Genomic DNA, 20,869 nt, shown 5'->3' on the forward strand with positions numbered 1-20,869 from the left:
TACAAATATACCCCTAACACAATAAACATGGTCTATTTTCACAAAAGAGCTACGTGTTGCTAACACCTCAGTGTTTTTAATACTGCTTTCAGGGAGTGTATCACATTTGCGGCAAACTATTACCAAATTTATCTCTAACGACTAGCAACATGCCACACACACAGAGAAAGAACAACGCGGGCTTTGTACCTCATGGAGCGTGAGATGTTTCCCATCCTTCCTCTTTGAGTCAAATCTGCCGTATATTGCACTGTATTTCCGAATTTCCTCCTCTTTGTGTGGATCATCATCGTTCATCTCAAAGATGTGACCTATCATTTTGGCCAACTTCTTGTTGGTTTTTAGCAGCTCTTTCACTTCATTCAAGTCACTTTTCGGCAGTGTGGGGGCCATCCGCTCCACACACTCGGCCACAGAGAGCGCAGCGGCAGCATCCAGTGCCTCGCTGCTCTCCTTTGGGGACGCGGGGGAGCCCAGGTCTGCCGGGGAGAGGCTGTGCTCGCTCTCGGTGGCATGGTGCCCTTGCCAGAGTCTGGACTCACCAACACTCTGCAGTGCTAGGCTCCCGACCACATCTGACTTCCCCTGTCCCAAGCTCTGCACACAGGTGGTAGCAGCACATTTGGGGATTTTTAAATGAGGTTCCCGGGCATTGCTACTCCTTTCATAACTACTGCAGGATATTCCCAGCCATGTCGGTGACCCCTCTGGTAATTTATAGATGGGTATGCTACTGACAGGAAGGGAAGTCAGCGGCTGATTGAAAAGCCCAGGGTTTGTGACCCAGTCTCTCAAAGCCTTCTGCAGCCTTCTAACATGAAGGGGCTTGCTAGCCATGCCCACGAGTGCCATGATTTCCAAAAACTCCTCTTCTCCTGCTTCACAGAGTTGCTGGACATCATCACCACCTTGTTGGATAAAGGCATCGAAATAAGAAAGTAGATTGGCTTTTTGTAATATTCTATACAGCTGCAACTCCCCCAGGGTCCTGGGTAAGGCCGCAGCCATTACTCTGGATGGGTTTAACCTGCCAAAAAAAAAAAAAGTAAAAACTCATCATACTTGCTTCAAACTTCTTACACCAAATAGGTTAGACTACAGGTTTTAAGAACAAAAACAAGAAGCATCTGCATCGTGACTGCCTGTGAAGGCAGCATTCTCTCTACATACTTTATCTCGTTCTGCACTCCTAACAATCTTATAGGTCAGTAACTAAACTGACTTATTTTCCCAAAAGAGAATAACTGGTAAGCGGGAATCTGGAGGTTCAAACCAAGGCTCAAACCAAGGGTTCCATGTCCCGTATTTTTGGCTACATACTTTGCTACTGCCAAGGTATGGACGCAGGTGGAGTGAAAGACAATCAAATTTAGCAGGAGGTAAGAAGCAGAGGATGCTACCATTTGCTGAATACTTATTTTGCGCCAAGCAATACAATAAACACTTTACATTACACGTCTTAATTCTCACAAGGGCCCTGTGACACAGGTACAGTTATTCCCACTTTATTTTTTTATTTTTATTTTTATTTTTTTTTGAGATGGAGTCTGGCTCTGTCGCCCAGGCTGGAGTGCAGTGGCCGGATCTCAGCTCACTGCAAGCTCCGCCTCCCGGGTTTACACCATTCTCCTGCCTCAGCCTCCCGAGTAGCTGGGACTACAGGCGCCCGTCACCTCGCCTGGCTAGTTTTTTTGTATTTTTTAGTAGAGACGGGGTTTCACTGTGTTCGCCAGGATGGTCTCGATCTCCTGACCTCGTGATCTGCCCATCTCGGCCTCCCAAAGTGTTGGGATTACAGGCTTGAGCCACCGCGCCCGGCCAGTTATTCCCATTTTATAGAGAAAAAATGAGCAAGATGAGTCTGGCAGGCAGAGGAAGATAGCTTTCAGTATGAATTGGAGGTGAGAAATAGAAGGTGGTATATTTAGGAATCAAGAAAGAAGAGGTAGAGAAAAGTCAAACAAGTAAGTGACAAGACTTGGTGATCACTTAGATCTAAGTGAGGAAGGAAGTTTCCCTTTATTGACATTTATTGATGAAGAAAACAGTTACCGTTCATTTGCACTCTGTGGTTTAAGGAGAGTTACAGGTGACTATGAGATTACATCTGAGAGTTCAGAAATCTAACAGGCATTAGGGACACAGAAAAATAAGGATGATGGGATTCCCTTTCAAACACATGGCACTCCCACATGGCACAGGGTCGAATGCTTATGTAGAACGGCCCTGCATGCAAAATAATAGACTAGAATGTAACTATGTATTAGGGAGAGGGCTGTAGGATAAAATAAGGAGGGTAGGTGATCCCTCCAAAGCAGCAGCAGAAAGCCTAAGACAGAGCCAAAGATGAAACATACTTTTAGAGCTCAAGCAAGACAAAGAAGTCTGTTTTTAAAGAGACAGAACAAGACTCAGCAAAGTACTTCTTGACCTCTTAGCAGCCTTTAAAAGTTGTTCACAGTTGCCTGGAGACCTCCCACATACAAAGAGGAGTTGGCCAAGTACTTCCATTTAAGAGAAACAAATAAACTTGTAATCAAATGCACCCTTAGGATTAAAAGTACCCTGTAGCCCTCTATGGAGAAAATAACAGAAGGCTAAAAGAACATGTGCATCAGAGAAAAATGGAAGGCCCACTCTCAACTCTGACAGTATGCAGTAACAGTTAATGGGGACATCCCTGGAAGCCAAGAAGTCACCGAACTTGGGACTTTTGTTTTTTGCCACCAATCAGAATGCTACACAAAATTCTAGTCTCAGCCACTCCAAGCCAGGAGAATAGGTGTCCCTACCACTCTAAGCACTGACTACTGGAAGCCCTATCTCCTGGAACCTGTGTGTCATCCACAATCTGTTTTGACTTCCTCAAATTTTATGTCTCTTTCTTTGCAAGGGCGAGTATGGGCATAACCAGGTTACCTGATGACTTCCCAAAAGACAACAAAGGCTGAATTAGGGCCCAGTAGCTTCTACTAACATCCAGGAAATCACTTGGGGTGCTTTTGAAAAATACAGTTTCCCAGGTGCCTGAGATGCATCTCAGGAGACTCCCATGATTAGGCAAATCTGACAAACTGCACAAGATTCCTACTTAATAAATCCTCCAGGCACCACAAACTCCTACAGATCCTGTGATGATCCAGGTAATTCTTTAGGTCAACCTTCACATTCATGCCACCTCAGTACTCTTGATAAAAAAACGTTCTTGCATCTTCTAAATCACCTAAAGGAGGCTCTGCGTGTCCTTCCACTCCAGGGAGAGTCTGTCATCCACCTGGGCACTAACTCACAACAACAGAGCTTTCAGGAGTTACAGACCCAAGTTTAGGGCTATATTAAACTACACTATACCAAATAGAAGGCCTGCTATAAAGTGTTGGAAGTGGAAGAAAGGAAACTTACTTTCCTATCATATACCTCATGCAATTCCTTCACAGGCTTTCGATGCAAGAATACAAAAAAAAAAAAAAAAAAAAAAAAAAAAAAAGGACATGTATAATGTGAATATACATACACATGATCAAAATAGACTGTGTAAGACACAGAAGTTCCAAGACATGGGGCTTCCCAGTAGTACACACACAGTCTTTTTTTTTTTTTTTTAATAAGAGGACTGTAACTTTGCAAGGTTTACACGGTGATCAATTAACTCACCATATGTACTTCTCACATTATGGAATAGAGGAGAGATTACATGAGGAAATCTGGAAAAATACTTTTTAATCTTTTTATGAGCAATAAGAAAAAAATATCTATGTTAGACAAATACAAAAGAGAAACTTAAGAACAAAAACACCCAAGCTTATATTTTGTTCTTCTGAGATAAGGCAATGATTTTAGAAAACAATTTTCAAGTTTTATCCTTTTTCATCTTTACCGATTTAAAAAAAATGAAACCCCCTAGTTCTTAAGAGAAAGCCCTCTGTATGGGTAAGAAAGTAGTTATGAATATAATATCTCCATAAAGACTGATAGGACCAAGTGTACATTTCCAAAGCCAAGATAACAGATGCAAGATAACTAAGTAACCGATTCGGTCCTGGAGGCTTTCTAGAGGCCCACACTTACTACTGGGAAAGGAGTTTTCCTACTAAGCTTTTGCTTTAAGAGAATGTTTCAGTTTCCTTCCAAAGCCTGCTGTGGTAATTTAAACACCCACCCCTTCATACATTAACTTGATGTGATTTGAAAGAAAACTTTTAAGAGATTTTCTGTTTTCACAAAATCTGTAACCATTAATGCTTCAACATGAAGGTCAAATAAGTCAAAAGAAAGCTTCTACCTGTATCCCTCCAATCTGAAGTAAATATAAAATGGGTCCTTAACATGTTACATACAGGTAGCTTATAGTATTGTAAATCTACTCAGCTGAAAACTACTGTTACCTGACCTTTTCAAGATATCCTGGAACGACCACTCTGAGTCTGATTTTTCAACGAATTCCAGTTAAGAGAAACCAGTTAACTGCATTCAAAAGTTAACTCTGAGGCCTTGCTGCCAATGTACAGCAAACTTCTACTTCCACTAGCTTAAATGTTCCTCCCCCTGCTCAGTCCAATGAAAAGAATCCCAATGATGTCAGGGGAAGAGGAATTAAACAATGCATTAAGACCATTTGTTGTTGTTATTCACTGATCTTTTACACAGTAATCATTTGTTACAAAACTTTTCTAAAAACTCACTTTGGCTCCTTACAGGGTAGCATCAGTCACCTGCCAGATTCCAACTGTGCTAAGTGAAGGAAGGAGCTAGTCTGGCCCACAAAGTACTGGTCAACTGCTATTTTGCTATGGAAAACAAAATTTCCCTAACAGTCTCCAAGCTGGGATGTGAGGATTTTTTGATAGGACAGAGGCCTTTGTCACTAGGGAAAAGAAGAACCATTCCTTCGAACCTGACTCAGGCCAGCTTGTTTTCTGGGCTCACCATTCTATCCAAACTCTGGGCCTCTCTCTCATTAATCTCTCTGATACATGGTATCACTCCTTGAGATGCTCTTCGCCTTACTTTGGTAATGCTGCCTTATTTGTTTTTCCTTCTTTCTCTCATTATATTCTAAGAATTCTCCAAATTTTAATATTGCAGCTCTTTTCTATTGTGTGCCCATGATTTTCTTTTGATGATCTCACCCATTTCCAGGCTTTAATTATCCCTATAGGCAGATGACCTCCAAATCTGTATTTGTAGCTTGGACCAGGGCCATGGAGTGGCTCCAAGTGTTCCCAAATCCAAATGCACACAAAGCACTGACTGCCGAGTGAAAATGATGCCTCTCACACACGTCTACTTTGCAAATGAAGGTAAACAGACACTTCTGTTATGTAGTAAAATAAAACCCACTTAAAAGTGTAACTGAAGTTTTGTTTTGTCTTTATATGTACTCTCAAAAAACAAATACTAAAAGTAGTCATGAATATTTGCTATTACTTATTTAAAAAGCTATCCTCACACCTGAAAAGTTCAGAACCATCAGCCCAAATTGTTCTTCTAAACCGTAATTTGGCGTTCCACCTGGGCACTGTCAACACCTCAAATCTGATGTGTCTGAAAGCAAGTACATTCTCTCATTTTCTTCCCCTCTTCCAGATTCCCAAGTCCACTTCTTTCCAACTCTCTTAGTTCTTTCAGTTGCCCCGCGAGTCTTTCAGTTTCCAGGATTTAAGTAAGTTTGGATTCCGTTTTTGCTTTTGGTTCTTTCTTCCTCAAATCTACATGTCCTTAGGCTACACCACTTCTTTCTCTGCCTCAAGAGCACCAGATTCAACTTTGAAAAAAGCTCCTTCAACTTCAATAGATCCCGCACTGCAATGCTAAGTTTACAAAGTTGCAAACTTCTCCACTAGTGCATAAAGAAATCCACTACTCATATAGGCATCCCAGACCCAAGCCTATCTCTTTCCAGCCTTTCTCTGTTCCTTAACACACCCATATACTTGTTCCAAGCAGATACATTAGGCGTTCCTCAAATATGCATTCCACTTCCCTGCTCCTGTGCCAGGTATCCTCTCTCCCTCCAACCTCCACAGCCTTTCCCAAAATGTCCTTCCCACTACCCCTGGCTGCCGCTGTCCTCGCCCTTCTCCCAACTCCACAACACTTTGTCTCTCTCTCTTATATTTTGAACTTATTCAAATACACCATGAACTAAGCCAGTTCCGGGGAACAGAGGAAAGACAGCTCTTCATGGAGAGTCAGTTAACAGCAAGGAGAAAGACAAGCAGCAGAGACTCACACGATGTGGTAAATGCTGTGCAGCTGTGAAGGAGTCATGGCCCAAGGAAGGCAACCTGCCTGGCTCTGCAGAACAAGTCACTGTTAGGTTATAAGCACCCCGAGGGCAGAATTAGGTTTCATTACTCTTTTGTCCCCCTTTATTCCTAGCAAAGTTTCTATGATAAATAACATCTCTGGAAAGGTTGCTGTGCAATGAAACCCAATGTCTGAGTCAGAATCTGATCAGCAACCTTTCATATTCCAAAACGGAGGCCTTCTGTGTAAACCGGTATCTCAATGAATTGCCAATCCATTAACAGGGCATTCTGTTACTTTAGCTACAATCCTTTTCATTCTCTCATCCTTAATACTTGTTCTTTCTTAAAAAGCTATATGGTGCACTCCTATAACATGGCTATTCTCCCAAGAAAGCAAAAGATGCTCTCCCAATACAGGAACTACAAGTGGTTAGTGTTATACATCATGGATCGAGTCCGGCCCCAACACCTGCCTTTTAAGAATTCAAGTTCAGTCATGAGATCCTAGGTCTTTGCTTCTCTGTTCCTATAAACACGGTGTAAGTCATCATCAAATATCTCATTAATAATCCATATAGTCAAAGGGATTTATAATCACTGTTCTTGCATCTTCTCCCCGCCATGCTATGGGAATCATTATTATATACACATACACAAACATATATAGCAATACACATATGCACACGCCTCCAGGAGTGGGAAGAAAGCAAGGGCAAAATCCTAGTAAGGCTTGACTTATTTATGCAGAAGACTAGAAATTCCTTCCCCCAACGCAGCCTGCAATTTTTACTTTAAAATTATCTGAGTCAATAGCAACCTCTTACAGACTTACAAAAAATGTGAAAAACCTTGGAAAGAGTTAAGAGCTCATGAGTCATTTACAGATTAAGGTAAATTAGTTCCACCAGATTGTTTTCCTCTTAACATCTAGACAAGATCTGATGCACGTTAATGAAATATTGAGATGGGAAATAGGGACAATGAAAATAGGAAATCTGAGGACAGAAAGACTACACTTAGAGCCTCTGAAGTAGTCCAAGTTTAGGAGAGTATAGCTTGAAGGTACAGGGGCCTGGGAGAAGGAGAAGGGTGAAATGGGTACACCAGAGGCTGAAACTGAAAAGGTTTATAAAAAGCAAGAATCTGACTCAGGGAAGGATGAGCCTCTATGTCAGGGGTGTCCAATCTTTTGGCTTCCCTGAGCCACATTGGAAGAAGAATTGTCTTGGGCCACACAAAAAATACACTAACGATAGCTGATGAGCTTTTAAAAAAAAAATGGCAAAAAAGCCTCATAATGTTTTAAGAAAGTTTACACATTTGCATTGGGCCGCATTCAAAGCCCTCCTGGGCTGCGTGCAACCACAGGCCTCAGGTTGGACAAGCTTGCTCTATGCAATTAATTATTTTTGCTTTTATTCTCATCCTAGAACCCAGAACTCAAGCTAAAATGATTAAATGGAGTTCAGCTACACTTTATGAGTTACTTAAGATTGCAAGGTTGGCCTAAGTACTAACTCCCATGTGTGTTTCAAGTTCCAAATGATTTACCTGGGCACATATTAGTAAGCGGTGTACCATATAAATCAAGACACTTTTGGACCTTAGCTATGAATTAAATATATACCTTCTAGTGAATTGAGGGTAATTTGGGAAACTTAAAATGTCATCTCTTACTGATTTGTTTCTAAACTCCGAATGAAGTTGGAAAAAAATTTTAGAGCCGGGCGCAGTGGCTCAAGCCTGTAATCCCAGCACTTTGGGAGGCCGAGACGGGCGGATCACGAGGTCAGGAGATCGAGACCATCCTGGCTAACACCGTGAAACCCCGTCTCTACTAAAAAATACAAAAAACTAGCCGGGCGTGGTGGCGGGTGCCTGTAGTCCCAGCTACTCGGGAGGCTGAGGCAGGAGAATGGCGTGAATCTGGGGGGCGGAGCTTGCAGCGAGCCGAGATCGCGCCACTGCACTCCAGCCTGGGGCGACAGAGCGAGACTCCGTCTCAAAAAAAAAAAAAAAAAAAAAAAAAAAAAAAAAAAAAATTTAGAGACACCTTAAAATTTTAATAAAAATTTTCAGTGTGAGATTAAATTTACTTGCCAAAATTAGAAAAAACTAAACCAGATTTATTTTGCTAAATAACTATGTATTCATTTAACTATAATAACAATAAGCAAATACTAGCATTTCATATAATGGTTGGAAATCCTCAACCAACCTACCATCAAGTCATTTAACAAACATTAATTACCCACTGAGTACAGAGTATGCAGGCAATATTTATAAGTTTTTTCACCTTTTCAGAAGTTTCTCTGTAAAAATCATTAAATTAATATACTATGCAAATTAATGGGTCACCCCCTAAATACAATGTAGTGAGAAATGACAAACTCTTTGAAAGCTTAATGGTATGTTTTAGCTTTGCGAAGTCTCACAAGACGAGGATCACTATTTTTTCCAAGCATCAACTTCTCAAATTTCCCACTTGTTCCATTATTAAGTTTAAGGAGTATATTCTGTTGTATGACTTATTGAACATGTCAGATCAGAAAGGGAATTTGCATTTAATATAGTAACTGTACCATTCTATTGTTGAAAAGGATAAAACAAGCAGGTAAGATAAAAATAAATTCGAAGCAAAGGGGCTAGTAACCTTCTATTATGCTCAAGTGGGTATTATTTATGCTATAATATGTTTAGCAAATTCCACAATGAAATATGCATAGATGGGTTGATTACACATTAGCATGATCTTAAACTGTTCAAAACATATTATAAAATGGTCACTTCCATCCAAAACACAGCTTTGCATTTAAAGGTAAATTTTACAAAGATTTCATTTCCAAAAATGCACATAAATAGCACTCACAAAAAACAGCTGCAGGCTTGTTATAATGGAAGAAATGAGTCCTAAGTCTTAGGCCAATGAAACCTGACGTAACTTCGGAGGCTAAGGTGGGCTAATCCCTTGGCCCAGGAGTTTGAGGCCAACCTGGGTAACATAGCGAGACCCCGTGTCTATATTTTCTTTAGAAACTGACATACTTCTGTTTTCATCCAACCTGAACTTTAAATATTTAAAGTTCATTAACAAATTCGTCAAAGATGTCCCCCACTTTATAATTTTTTTCTTTCAAAGAAGCATCCACGGTACAAACCCCCCCAAATATTTAATAAACCAATAGGCTCTTAGCTATAGCGTGATGAAAATACCTAATGCTTTCACTGTTTCTCTAAGGAGAATAAACATCTATTAACTTTCTCATACGACAGTGGATGTTATTTGCCACTTACAAAAAAGAGATTGCTCAATTGAATTAATAATTTTGAAATGAGATAAAGTATTTATTAGATAGACCAAGTTATTTACTAGACATATAAGCTTACTAAACGTCCTTGTGACAGCCATAGTAATCCTAAGAATTTGTCATTTGAATTACATTCATAATTAGCAGGCAGAATAAAATAAAAATCTACAGTGCCTCAATGTTTTCATTATTACTATTATTACTGATACCTTCACAAGTAACAAGAGACCATCAGAGCCAAGAAAAAAAAAATTTTTTAATAGCGAAATGGCATATTAACTTTAGTGCAAAATGGCAAAAATAATAAAATTGAAACAAGAACGCTTCTTCCAGAAGTTCCTTGAAATTTTCTTTCAAGACCTAATGTTCCAATATCTAATACCAAATCAGGGATAAAAAAGGCTGACCTAGCCAGCCATCTACAGTCTCATGAAAATTCTTATTTGTATAATACCGATGACAAAATATATTTTTAAAAATGAAAGGATAGTATTAAATGTCTTAAAGGACACAAATATGGAGGAGAAAAAGATAGCCTTTCATCTAAGAGCCACTTTTACTGGCACTCAGATTAGATCAGAAGCAGCTCTTTCAGGTCTTCAGGAAAAGCTCAACCTCCACCCAAAACAGAAAAAGCAAATCCTATGCATCTTCTCTTTCTCATACTTCTCATAATACACACACAGATTATGAAATATCATAATTGAGTATGTTGTTCAGGGAAAAATTTTCAAAAAAGTGAAAACCTAGGAAGGTAAGTCATTGCGTGAATACTTTAACAACAGCTAAGCATTTCCTACGTGACTAATCTATTTTAAATTCGGTTCCTCTGTTCCTATGCAATCTCATATTATCTATTAAAACTGCCAAAATATTTTTAAACAAGATCTGAGAATTCCTCTTTCAGCTTCTGATCTTTGCACTCCTTGAGTTGGCAGACACGTCACTGGCAAACCAACTGGTAGTGACAAGTTACTCCAAATCGACTCTTTCAGATGAAATTTTAAATTAACAGCCATCCCAAAATTTTCGGTGCCTCCCGAATCTCAGGAAGCGAGGGGTAAGTACATGCAACTCTACGATTCCTCCCGATCACTTGCTGCAAAACTTGGTCTGCAGCATCTACAAATGCATATTCCATCTCAGCTATCCCTTTCCCCAATATCCTTCAACATTCAGGCTCATCAGAAGTGTCGTTTCCTAACTCAAGCTTTGGAAACTCTGAGCTTGCAGACCACAAAGATTGGACAGTATTTTCAGGGTTTCTCCATGATAAGGTCACACACACACCTCTGCATCCAAGGCTTGTACGTCCCACATGTTTGCAAATTCCTCATCGGCCTTAGAGGCACAAAGAGTTTCTCGCTTCCCTGCACCTCAGTGCCAAGTTTCTGTAAGCCTCTTCCATGCAAAACTCTCCTTCCGCTTTTAAAAAGAAAACTACATTCGGAAGGGGAGGATACCCAAGAAGAAAATCGAGACGGTAAGTGCAGCACTTTTATAAAGTAAACAAACAAAAAGACCGCCCTGACAAAGGCGACTGCAAAACTCTGGGGCTGGCGCTCACAACCCACATCGCACACCCCCACAGCGCCCCACGGTTCCTCCGAGCGCCGCGAGACGCCCCCAGCCCCCTTAGCAGAACGGACTCGGCACCCCAAGCTTTCTCGGAGGGAAAATGCACGAGTCAGGGCCGCGCTCCCCGCGGCCCTGGCACACCGAATGTCTCCGGGAATCGCCCACACGAGCCCGGGGCCGCCCTCTCCTTCCGGCGGCGGCCGCGCGGAGCCCACTCCCCGGACACCGCCCCCAAAGTGCCCGCGCGGCCCCGCGACTCCGCCGCCCCAAGTTCGCCCGCGGCCGCTCTGCCGCGAAAGCGTCCCGTACTTGGCGGACCGGGAGTGGCGACCGTCCGCTTCGGTACGTACTCAGCCAGCGGCTGCAGCGGTCTTGGCGCGCTCTCCCCGAGGACTGCTCAGCCCCAACTCCGAAGCGACGGCCCCCGGCTGTCCCTCCTCTGGCGGCTGCAGGAGCCGGGACGCCCCCGCTCCCATCGAGGGGGGAAGGGAAGGTGGTGGGCGCGCTCTCTCTGCTCCCCCCGCTAGCTCAGGCCCGCCGCTTCTTCCCGCCCACCCGCCCCGACGGCGCTCGCTTGGCCGCGGCGGCGGCTCCTCCGGGCTGCGGCGCGCGGGCGGCGGCGGCGGCAGCGCCTCCCCCGCCGCGCCCTGCCCTCCCCTCCCCTGCTTTCCCCTACCCTGCCTTCCCCGCGCGGGCTGCACCCTCCTCCCCCTCCCCCGCCCGCCTCCGCCGCCTCCACTCCCCCACCCCGCGCTGTCACATTGGGAGATTCCGCTCTTGCTACATTCGCCGCTCCGGCTGCCGCCCACGCGCGGCCGAGTGACGCAGATCCCGGCGTGGGCCGCCGCCGGGCGGGGGCGGGGGCGGCCGCTGGGCCCGGGGCTCTGCCCCTTCCCGCCGCCCCCTCCGCGGAATCCGGAGGGCGGCCCATTCACACGGCAGCTGGGAGGAACCAAGTGGGCGCCGGGAGTGGGCGGCTCCCGCGAGTCCCGCTCCGGGCGCGGGGAGGGGACGACCAGGAGGGAGACGGGTGGGGGACGCCGCCTCGGGCCTGCTCTCCAGCTGCGGAGTGAACTGGGAAGATTTGCAATTAAAAAAAAAAATTATGTGTGAGGTTCCCGATATAGTATTTCAAAGAGCACACCCGCCAAATCCAACATCCCCTAGGAGGCTGACTTTAAAAAAAAAAAAAAAAAAAAAACCGCGCCGGGCTGCCCTCGCCCCCGCAAGCTCGGGGCGGAGGCGGGGAGGCAGGTGGTCCAGGTGCGCCCCTGCCCCGGGGGCGAGGCATCCGGCGGGAGGGTGGCAGCGACCGCACAGAGGAAGGGGCGGCAGGTGCGCGGCGCTGGAAGAACCGGCGGCTGGGAGAGCATCTCTGCCTCGCCCATCATGCCCCCTCCTCACCTCCGCCCTGGCATTGGGACCGGAGGAGGAGGGAGGAATAGAGCCAGGGAGTGCGAAGTACACCTTTGACAACTGTCGAGCTAGCCGGGTAACTTAATTCCAACCTTTTTAACCTCCTGAAAATCTGCCTTTTATTTTATTGTTTAATGTTTTCTGTGTCCACGGTGTAGAAAAACTACGGCGCTAGTATAGTGCTAGTGTGTGTTAAATTAGAGTTCCCAAGGCACAATATAGAATTTTTTTGTTTGCATAAACTTTGCTAACTGGAGTATTAAAGCACCTTCAAAAATGTACTTAAGCTGGCCAGGGCTCACGCCTGTAATCCCAGCACTTTGGGAGACCGAGGCGGGCGGATCACCTGAGGTCAGGAGTTCGACACCAGCCTGGCCAACGTGGTGAAATCCCTTCTCTACAAAAAATACAAAACTAGCCGGGCGTGGTGGCGCATGCCTGAAATCCCAGCTACTCGGGAGGCTGAGGCAGGAGAATCGCTTGAACCCGGGAGGCAGAGGTTGCAGTGACCCGAGATTGTGCCATTGCACTCCAGCTTGGGCAACAAGAGCGAAACTCCGTCTCAAAAAAAAAAAAAAAAAAAAAAAAAAAAGTACTTAAGCTATTGCCAAAAAAATTTTGGAAGTCTATTTTTTAAATCGATATTTCCATTCTTTGCAAAAAATGGAAAAATTAAAGAATTTTAGCATTGTGTTCTTGAAGATTAGAGAGCATTCGTTAATATAAAACTACTGCAAACACAGGTAGAATCCCATTTTAACATACACATAAAAATTCAGTTTTATAGGAGGCCATTCCCACATCCTGGCTGGCCTCCCAGAGTGTGCCTACTTCGCTGATGGGGATACAAGGCATTCTTTGAGATGGGAAATTCTTCAAACCACATCTTTATGTTGCAGCAATGGATAGGATGATGATGATATTGAAAGAAAAAGACTTTAATAAAGTACAGAACCTCTTTTTTTTTTTTTTTTGCGAAATCATGTTATAGAAATGAGTAATGCCACAATGGAATATATATAATTAAAGTTAAATCTTTTCAATATTAGTGACAGGTTTTGTCTGGAGTAGTTGAGTTGATATTTCAAAAGAGTAAGTCTGCTTAATTCCTGAAATTCTTCAACTGCAGAAATCACTGCTGGAAGTTTCTCTTAGTCTCCCTAATTGTCACGGTTTTTGCAGCTGTGGATCCTGTTCTACTAAAGAGAAAGGTGGTTATGTTAAAGAAGATTGAGCCAATTTCTTGGCTGCTGGGGAAGGTAATGTTCAGGCAACGAAATCTGCAAAATTCTCTTCTAATTCCTCTCTGGAATCTTGATGTTTTGCAAACATTGTTGGTTCTGAACAGCTAGAGAAAAAGAACTTTTTTCCATAAAGATGTATAATCACTGATTCATGAGTTACAAAATTAGTAGTCTTACCTGAACTATTGAGGCTTCAAGTGGAATTGTTTCCAGAGTTGGAAGAAACAACATTAAATCCTCTTCCCAAGCTTGTCTGTGTCTGGCTGAACATGATGCTGAAAAGGAAATGTGTCAGGGCAGATAACTTTTTCTTCTGACTTGTAACTGATTTCTACAGTTAAACAGTGGAATCTATCCTTGTTTGTTTTCTGGGCACATTTAGATAGTGTATTCTTCCCACATTAAGAATGGCATTTTTGGCCCACTTTACTTTGCCTTAAACGCCCTATGGTGCTGGGGGAAGTGGTGGGAGGAAGGAAAATGAAGGAAAGATAAAATTTTAAGCTTTTAAGCATCCAATTCCATATATTTATATGACAACACTGTAGTCAATATGGTAGCTCAAAAAGAACTGAAGCATCGCCTGTATGTGAGACAAGTCAGACGATGGATTCTTTTTTTCTACCTTACCAGTTTTTGTCACTCATGCCATCCCTAATACCTCCTCTGGACTCCAGCACACACACAGTCTTCTCCCACTCCCACGCTCTGAGGATTTGTTAGAGGAAAGCAAAGAGATGCACATTCCATCCTGGAAGGTAACAATTATGGTGTCTGATTATCCTCTGAAGGCCCTCTGGAAGAGATCAAACAGTTTCAAGGCTTTAGTGTGTTCTTGGAGGCATCCCAGACAGGTGTAAGAATGTGGTAACACAAATAGTTCCCATTCAGACCACTTTGGATATCTTTTGTTAAACGTCCATGCAATAGTTTTGGTTTCTCCTGGTGTGATTTTATTATAAATACCTGTACATTGAAGTTACTCATTTATTCAGTACAGCTTGTTGAGCATCAAGAATGTGCCAGGTTTAGGGCTGGATGCTTGGAACACAAAGACAAGTAAGTCATGGATGGTTCCCTGCCCCCAGGGCTTTGCTATAAAACAGTGAAAATAAGGAGAACAAAAGGAAGTCTAAAAGACAAAGGAAAATGTTTTGTCTCCGTTTATAGTTTTTATTATCTTTTCATGCACTCTAAAAGATGAATATAAAAACTAATTACTGAGGAATGAGACTACATTATTTTTGTAATACTCCTAATGCAAATCACAGTAAAATAAAAATAATTTTCTTATAAATGGAAAATCACGTTTCATGTTACATTTCAATAAGAGCCTAAAGGACATGGATGTAATTTCCAAGAAGGCAGAATTTTTTATTAGCTATGGCATTTTATTAACTGCTATATCTTCAGTGGCTAGAACACTGGCTGACGCATACTAGTCACTTAATAAATATTTGTTGAATAAATGAAATGGAAAACATGAATAACAGTTTTTGTATTTTGTAGATGTTATTAGCATGAATTGTATTTCCTAATAGAAGTGTCTAAAATATGATGCCTACTTCTGATTAAATATATAACATTTTCAATAAAATATTAAGAGTTAGAATATGTTTTGAAGCAGTGTATAAATTGTGAAGTAATTTTAGAATGTTGTAAAGTAATTCATATTAGATTTTCAGGTACAGAATTTCTTTTTAAATAAATGACAAAGTGTTAATAAATACACCAGATTCTGAATTTTTAACACCATTTGGAAAGTGGCCTGAGAAATATATCAAATTCTGTTTTTTATCTATTATTCATGTGTTTATTCTTAGCTCTCTCTCTTGCAAATATCATCCCAGGCTTATTCCTTATCTATAAAAGTAAGGGCAAGACAGAGCTACTTCTGATGGCTTAAATAAATATCACTTGTACAGTTTTAAATTTTGAAAACACTTTTTTAAAAATTTGAAAGCCTTCTTTCAGGTCGTTGACTTGGTTTTTGTTTTTTACCTGTTAGGAGTAGATTTGGGAGAAGCTTATTTTACAGGCCTGTTCATAATTTTAATCCGTACTGTGGAGTGTGTCACAGGACACAGCCAGATCACCAGATGTATTTCCCTTCTCAGAAAACCAGATTTCCCCTCTCAAGTTGTTGTTGTTGTTTAACTTTTATTTTAGGTTGAGGGGCACATGTGGTTTGTTACATAGGTAAACGCGTCACTGGGGTTCATTGTACTGATTATTTCATCACCCCGGTATTAAGCCCACTACCCAATAGTTGTCTTTTCTCCCCCTCTCCCTCCTCCCACTCCTCACACTCAAGTAGACCCCGGTGTCTGTTGTTTCCTTCTTCATGTCCATGAATTCTTATCATTTAGCTCCCACTTGTAAGTGAGAGCCTGAGGTATTTGATTTTCTGTTCCTGGGTTAGTTTGCTAAGGGTAACAGCCTCCAGCTCCATCCATGTTCCCACAAAAGACATGAACTCGTTCTTTTTTTATGGCTGCTCTCAAGTTTAAAAATTAAAGAAAAGGAATAATTTCTTTCTGCTTCTGAATGGAAGTTGAAATTCATGGAAAATAGAATATAACGTATGCCACTGAAAATATACAGTCAGTATATATGACACACCTTTGAACACAAGACCAGTCAATGGTAAATGAACACTGCTCCTTCACTTTGTCCTCTGATGACTCTGTCAAAGCACAGAAGCATGCTGAGATGATTCGATATGGAAGATGAACGTTGACATTAAATAGCAGTAAACCACATACTGAAACAAGCTATTCCCTTTTCAATTCTTTCAGTCCTTTGAAGGAAGAAATTTAAATTGGTGCCAGTATGTCTGTAATCCCTCTAATACTTGGTGAATTCTGTTTTTTTTTTTTTTACAACGAGGAAACAGGCTTCAGCTCAGAGCCTTTGGCAGGCCTCAGTATATAGCTAGAATTTAATAGCACTGTTTTCCTTGTATTTGTTTTTATGGTTTTCTTCTATTGAGGCAAATTAGATTCATTATGCATTTAGAACAATGATCTCAAAATACCTTTTAAATAGATTTCCTTGAGCAAAAACCCTTAATTTTAAAATGAGAACTATTAAGTAAACTCTTTGTTTGTTTGTTTTTGTTTTTGAGACAGGGTCTCACTCTGTCACCCAGGCTAGAGTACAGTGGCACAATCACGGCTTTCACTGCAGCCTCAACCTCCCAGGCTCCAGTGATCTTCCCACCTCAGTCTACTAAATAGCTGAGACTATAGGCGCACCACCATGCCCGGCTAATTTTTGTGTTTTTTATAGAAACGGAGTTTCACCATGTTGGCCAGACTGGTCTCGAACTCCTGGGTTCAAGCTCACCTCCCAAGGGTAAATGCTATTTTAGTGGTGCAAGAAAATAATAACTAACATGTATTGAGTGCCTAGTAAGTGCTGTAGCACTTTATCGGTACTAATTCATCTTATCCTCGTAACAGCGCTATAAAGTATGCAGTATTATTCACTTCATTCTCTGGTAGAACTGAGGAAACTGAAATGTGGGGTACTAAAATAACCTGTTTAGGTAACATGGGAGAGCCAGGCTTTGAGGCCAAGAGTTCTGTCCCACAGCCTATGTCTGGACCATTACACAAATAGCTCTAAGCAGCCAAGTCAGTGCTGGAGGTTTCAGAAACACTGACACAAGTGTTTCTCCCATCTTTAAAGGTCCAGTTTAACTTCCTTGAAGATCACCGTGAGCTCCACCTTCCTCTGTAGCTTCTGCTTTCCCTAACTCCCATTCCACTTCTCTTTTGTACCACATGGAAGGCTCATAGTTATTTATGCATTTTTACTTAATTTATATTTATCCTAAGTATACAGTAAGGCCCCCTTGGAAAGAGCAACTATGCCTTATACTTCTATTGAATTCAGTAAATATATGTTTAAAAGGGGTTTTAAGAAATTGTTATGAAAACTGCTTCAATGATTAGTGCATTATTTTAGCATTTGCAAAAATAGGGGATTCTTTTGACAAATTAAAAAAAAAAAAACATTCCACTTTGTGAAACTAAAAAAAAGTTTTCAGCGAAAAAAAAATGTAGGAAGTTGGTAGTGATTTTGACTTTTGAATGAAAATCTCACTGAAAGAGCATTAATTTATTACTTTTGGAAAGATTTCTTGCTTTAAAATGCTTCAGTAATTCCAAACAAAAGAATAGATTTAAAATGTTCTTAGAGGAGAGGAAGAATAACATTATGGCTTATGACCTACAAGATCTAAGATACAATATAATTCTTGCCTATTATTGCCTCAGAACAATTCTATACTTAACAAATTTTCCACTCTGTGTGGTGGTAGCCCTACAATTAACTGAGTCATGTACAATATTCATATTACCAGAATATAATTAAAATTTCCCTTATTTTGCAATATGAAATTCAAAGCTTTGGAAGTGTATTGTAGACTAAATAAACTTGTAAATGCATGGACATTTGAATATTTTAAAATATATACAGGTTATAAATAAGTTTCTTAACGACAAGTTAATAGGAATATATAATAACTCATAATTTCAAGAGCCACAACTTTAAAAATATCTGCTTTTCTGAAAAATAAGCAAACCTTCATCCATTGTATTTTATTACAAGATACTATAGAATTTTAAGGTATAAAGGATTATAAAATTTACCTAGTTCATCTTCTTTTGTGTATTCAAAATATATTCAAATACCTTGCAGAAATTCAACATGCAACTAGTTTAGTTTCCAGTTGTTTATTTCTTTATAAGTTGGTTATTTTGAACTTATAATGCAATCTCTGTTGTAAGAAAAAACAAACAACAACAACAAAAAACCCAAGATGGTTAGATTCCCAGGATGGGCTACCAGTGCTTATAAAATACAAGTGAAAATACCATATTATAAACTTTGGGGGATTAGGTGGGATCCTAGAAATTATCTAATCCAATTGATTTCTACAGATAAGGAAATTTATACTACACATTGCTTATAGAAAGAGTAGAAAAATATATTAGGCAGTAAGTACAACCAAGCATTTAATTGACTGAATAGTAATTATGGTTAAAATTTGTGTTTAAGACAGAAGAAATGTAAACGGAAACTTTTGAAAAGACTTTCTTAAGAGAAATTTGGGAAATTTTTTAAGGATTAGAGCCTTGTTTTTCTTTCTCTTCTATCCCCTATCTTTGGCAACAGTGGTTAAAACTCTGCAACTCTATCTTCTCTTCCCACTCCTTGCCTTTTCTCCCAGCATCCACTGTGCAGGACTTGTATAGTTAACTAATCTGTAACACCGTTTTAGGCCTCAGCCACACTGGCTACTGTCCGCTCATTCCTGGCCATTAATAATTGTCTGTTAACAACACAAGCCAGGGTGGAGAGTAGGTTAAAGTGCTCTGCTCCCCATCTCTGGAATGTATTCAAACCATCTTCCACTGCACACTGCATTCTTGGCCACCTTGTTCCTCACAGTCCCAGCTTTGGCTTTGCCTTTCTCCACCCAGTTTGCTGAGATCAATGGCAAGTCTGTGCCCACTCTCCCAGCTCAGTCTCTGGGCTTCTCTCTTCTTCTAGGTCAAAGGACTGCAGCCAAAGGACTCAGCAGCTGGAGTACCCCTGTGAAGCACTCCACATGAGGGTGGATGGAGGATTTTGTTTGTTTCCTTGACAAAGGTGTGTGACTTGTCAGCCAAGATGTTGGCTTTTTCATGAAAGGAGCAAGGAAATAGGAAGAGGGCATGTTAAGGAAGGGAGCCTTTCTTAAAGCAAATGGGCAAGAATTGGAAGGAAGTGGGGAAAGAGAATGGAGATTACAGAAGATGTGTCTGTACTTATGAAAAGTGACTAAAGTAGACATAACTATTTTGGGAGAAGTGAAAAGCCAAAGAAAAAGTACCAAGTGCAGGGCTCCCCTGAAAAAGAAATGGAAAGAAAAGGCAGAGGGGGCAAAGAAGAGATCGTCCTCACATAAACTCCTCTACACCAGCCTCTTGACGTGGGACAGATGGGAGTGTTGGGATGGAGTAGTTGGGACAGATCTGCAGGGAGAAGGGACAGAGAAACAGCAGCCAGTCTTCTCTCTTCGCTTGGATTGCAAGAGGTAAGTGTCAGGAAAAGGAAAGAAAAGGAGAATGGGTTCAAAAACTACGCCAGCACATCAAACACTTTACCATGCTGATTCAGATATCATCCTGAGTTGCCATATCACCCATCTAGCTACCAAAAAAAAAAAAAAAAAAAAATTGAATGTGTTAATATTGATGAGTTGGCGAACTGTCACAACAAATTACTCAACACTGCCTTCTAGGAGCGGATACTTTGAAAGGACAATGCATGTATCCTACAATGAGAGACTTTTAAACTACTGAAATACAGATAAATCAAACGTAGTTCTGTTTGCATATAATTGCAAAGTTACATCTTTACAGTTTGAATTATATTGTTGTATACCTGGACGTATACATCATGACTCAGCTTACCCAGGACTGGCAATAATACGTGGTAGTCAAGAACTTTAAAGTTTTCTATCTATTGTATTTTTTCATTCCTTACTATAATAATTTCTCATAGTGGCAGAGTAAGGGTTTTTTCCAACTATAAATTATATTCCTTAAATAAACTGTTCCAAATAATCACAGTGTTGCAGAGGTTAGGGGCTCATCATTGCTGGTAAAAAAAATAAACAACCTTTAGAACAGCAGTTTGGCAAGTCGAACCAAGAGTTTCAACATGTCTATATGATTTCAGCCAACAAATTCACTTCTAAGATATTATGCTAAGTTTGTACACATTTAAGTTTATACATTTTTATTACAACATTATTTGTGAAATGGAAAAAATAAAAAATAATGTATTGGTTAAATAAGTTGTATTACAGCTATATGATGGAATATATTCAATTAATATTTAATAATATTGGGAAATGCTCATAATGTTATGGGTAAAAATAGAACAGAGCAAAACAACCTGTAATCTCTATACCTAAGTAAACATGGAAGGAAATTTACTAAATGTTAGCAGTAATTATCTCTGGGTGATGGTATTATAGATAATTTTTATTTTCTTCTTTATGCTTTTTTCAATT

The 20,869-nt window shown here is 40.9% G+C and overlaps 2 protein-coding genes across 18 annotated transcripts in view; one reads left to right on the plus strand and one right to left on the minus strand.

Moving 5' to 3' along the window:
- The window catches only part of NAB1 (NGFI-A binding protein 1), a 48,293-nt gene extending 31,177 nt beyond the window's left edge, over positions 1–17,116 (minus strand). For 4 of the 17 annotated variants that reach the window (XM_050751898.1, XM_050751897.1, XM_050751884.1 and 1 more), the window contains exons 1-3: positions 11,488–11,727; positions 10,850–10,999; positions 190–1,027 (exon numbers count right to left, since the gene is read on the minus strand). In XM_050751898.1, the coding sequence (XP_050607855.1) occupies positions 190–1,027; positions 10,850–10,896 (885 nt within the window). In that variant the 5' untranslated portion in view covers positions 10,897–10,999; positions 11,488–11,727. Of the gene's footprint in view, positions 1–189; positions 1,028–10,849; positions 11,335–11,446; positions 11,728–11,884; positions 11,962–13,974; positions 15,758–15,798 lie in introns of those variants that run through there. The other 13 variants (XM_050751892.1, XM_050751887.1, XM_050751891.1 and 10 more) reach the window with 13 other exon arrangements.
- On the plus strand, positions 12,062–20,004 carry LOC126932767 (uncharacterized). The gene is made up of 2 exons (XM_050751926.1): positions 12,062–12,629; positions 19,360–20,004. Exons 1-2 carry the CDS (start codon positions 12,243–12,245, stop codon positions 19,405–19,407), a joined length of 435 nt encoding a protein of 144 aa, XP_050607883.1. The 5' UTR covers positions 12,062–12,242; the 3' UTR covers positions 19,408–20,004.
- The last annotated feature ends 865 nt before the right edge of the window (positions 20,005–20,869 follow it).

The sequence above is a fragment of the Macaca thibetana genome, chromosome 12 (genome assembly GCF_024542745.1).
Source record: "Macaca thibetana thibetana isolate TM-01 chromosome 12, ASM2454274v1, whole genome shotgun sequence".
NCBI classification, from domain to species: Eukaryota; Metazoa; Chordata; class Mammalia; order Primates; family Cercopithecidae; genus Macaca; species Macaca thibetana.

Bases quoted from the DNA above. Each gene is read 5' to 3' on its own strand.
- LOC126932767 (XM_050751926.1), top strand. From the start codon at position 12,243: ATGTGTGAGGTTCCCGATATAGTATTTCAAAGAGCACACCCGCCAAAT. The intron at 12,630-19,359 runs GTAACTTAATTC...CTCTTCTTCTAG, and splicing joins ACAACTGTCGAGCTAGCCGG to GTCAAAGGACTGCAGCCAAA.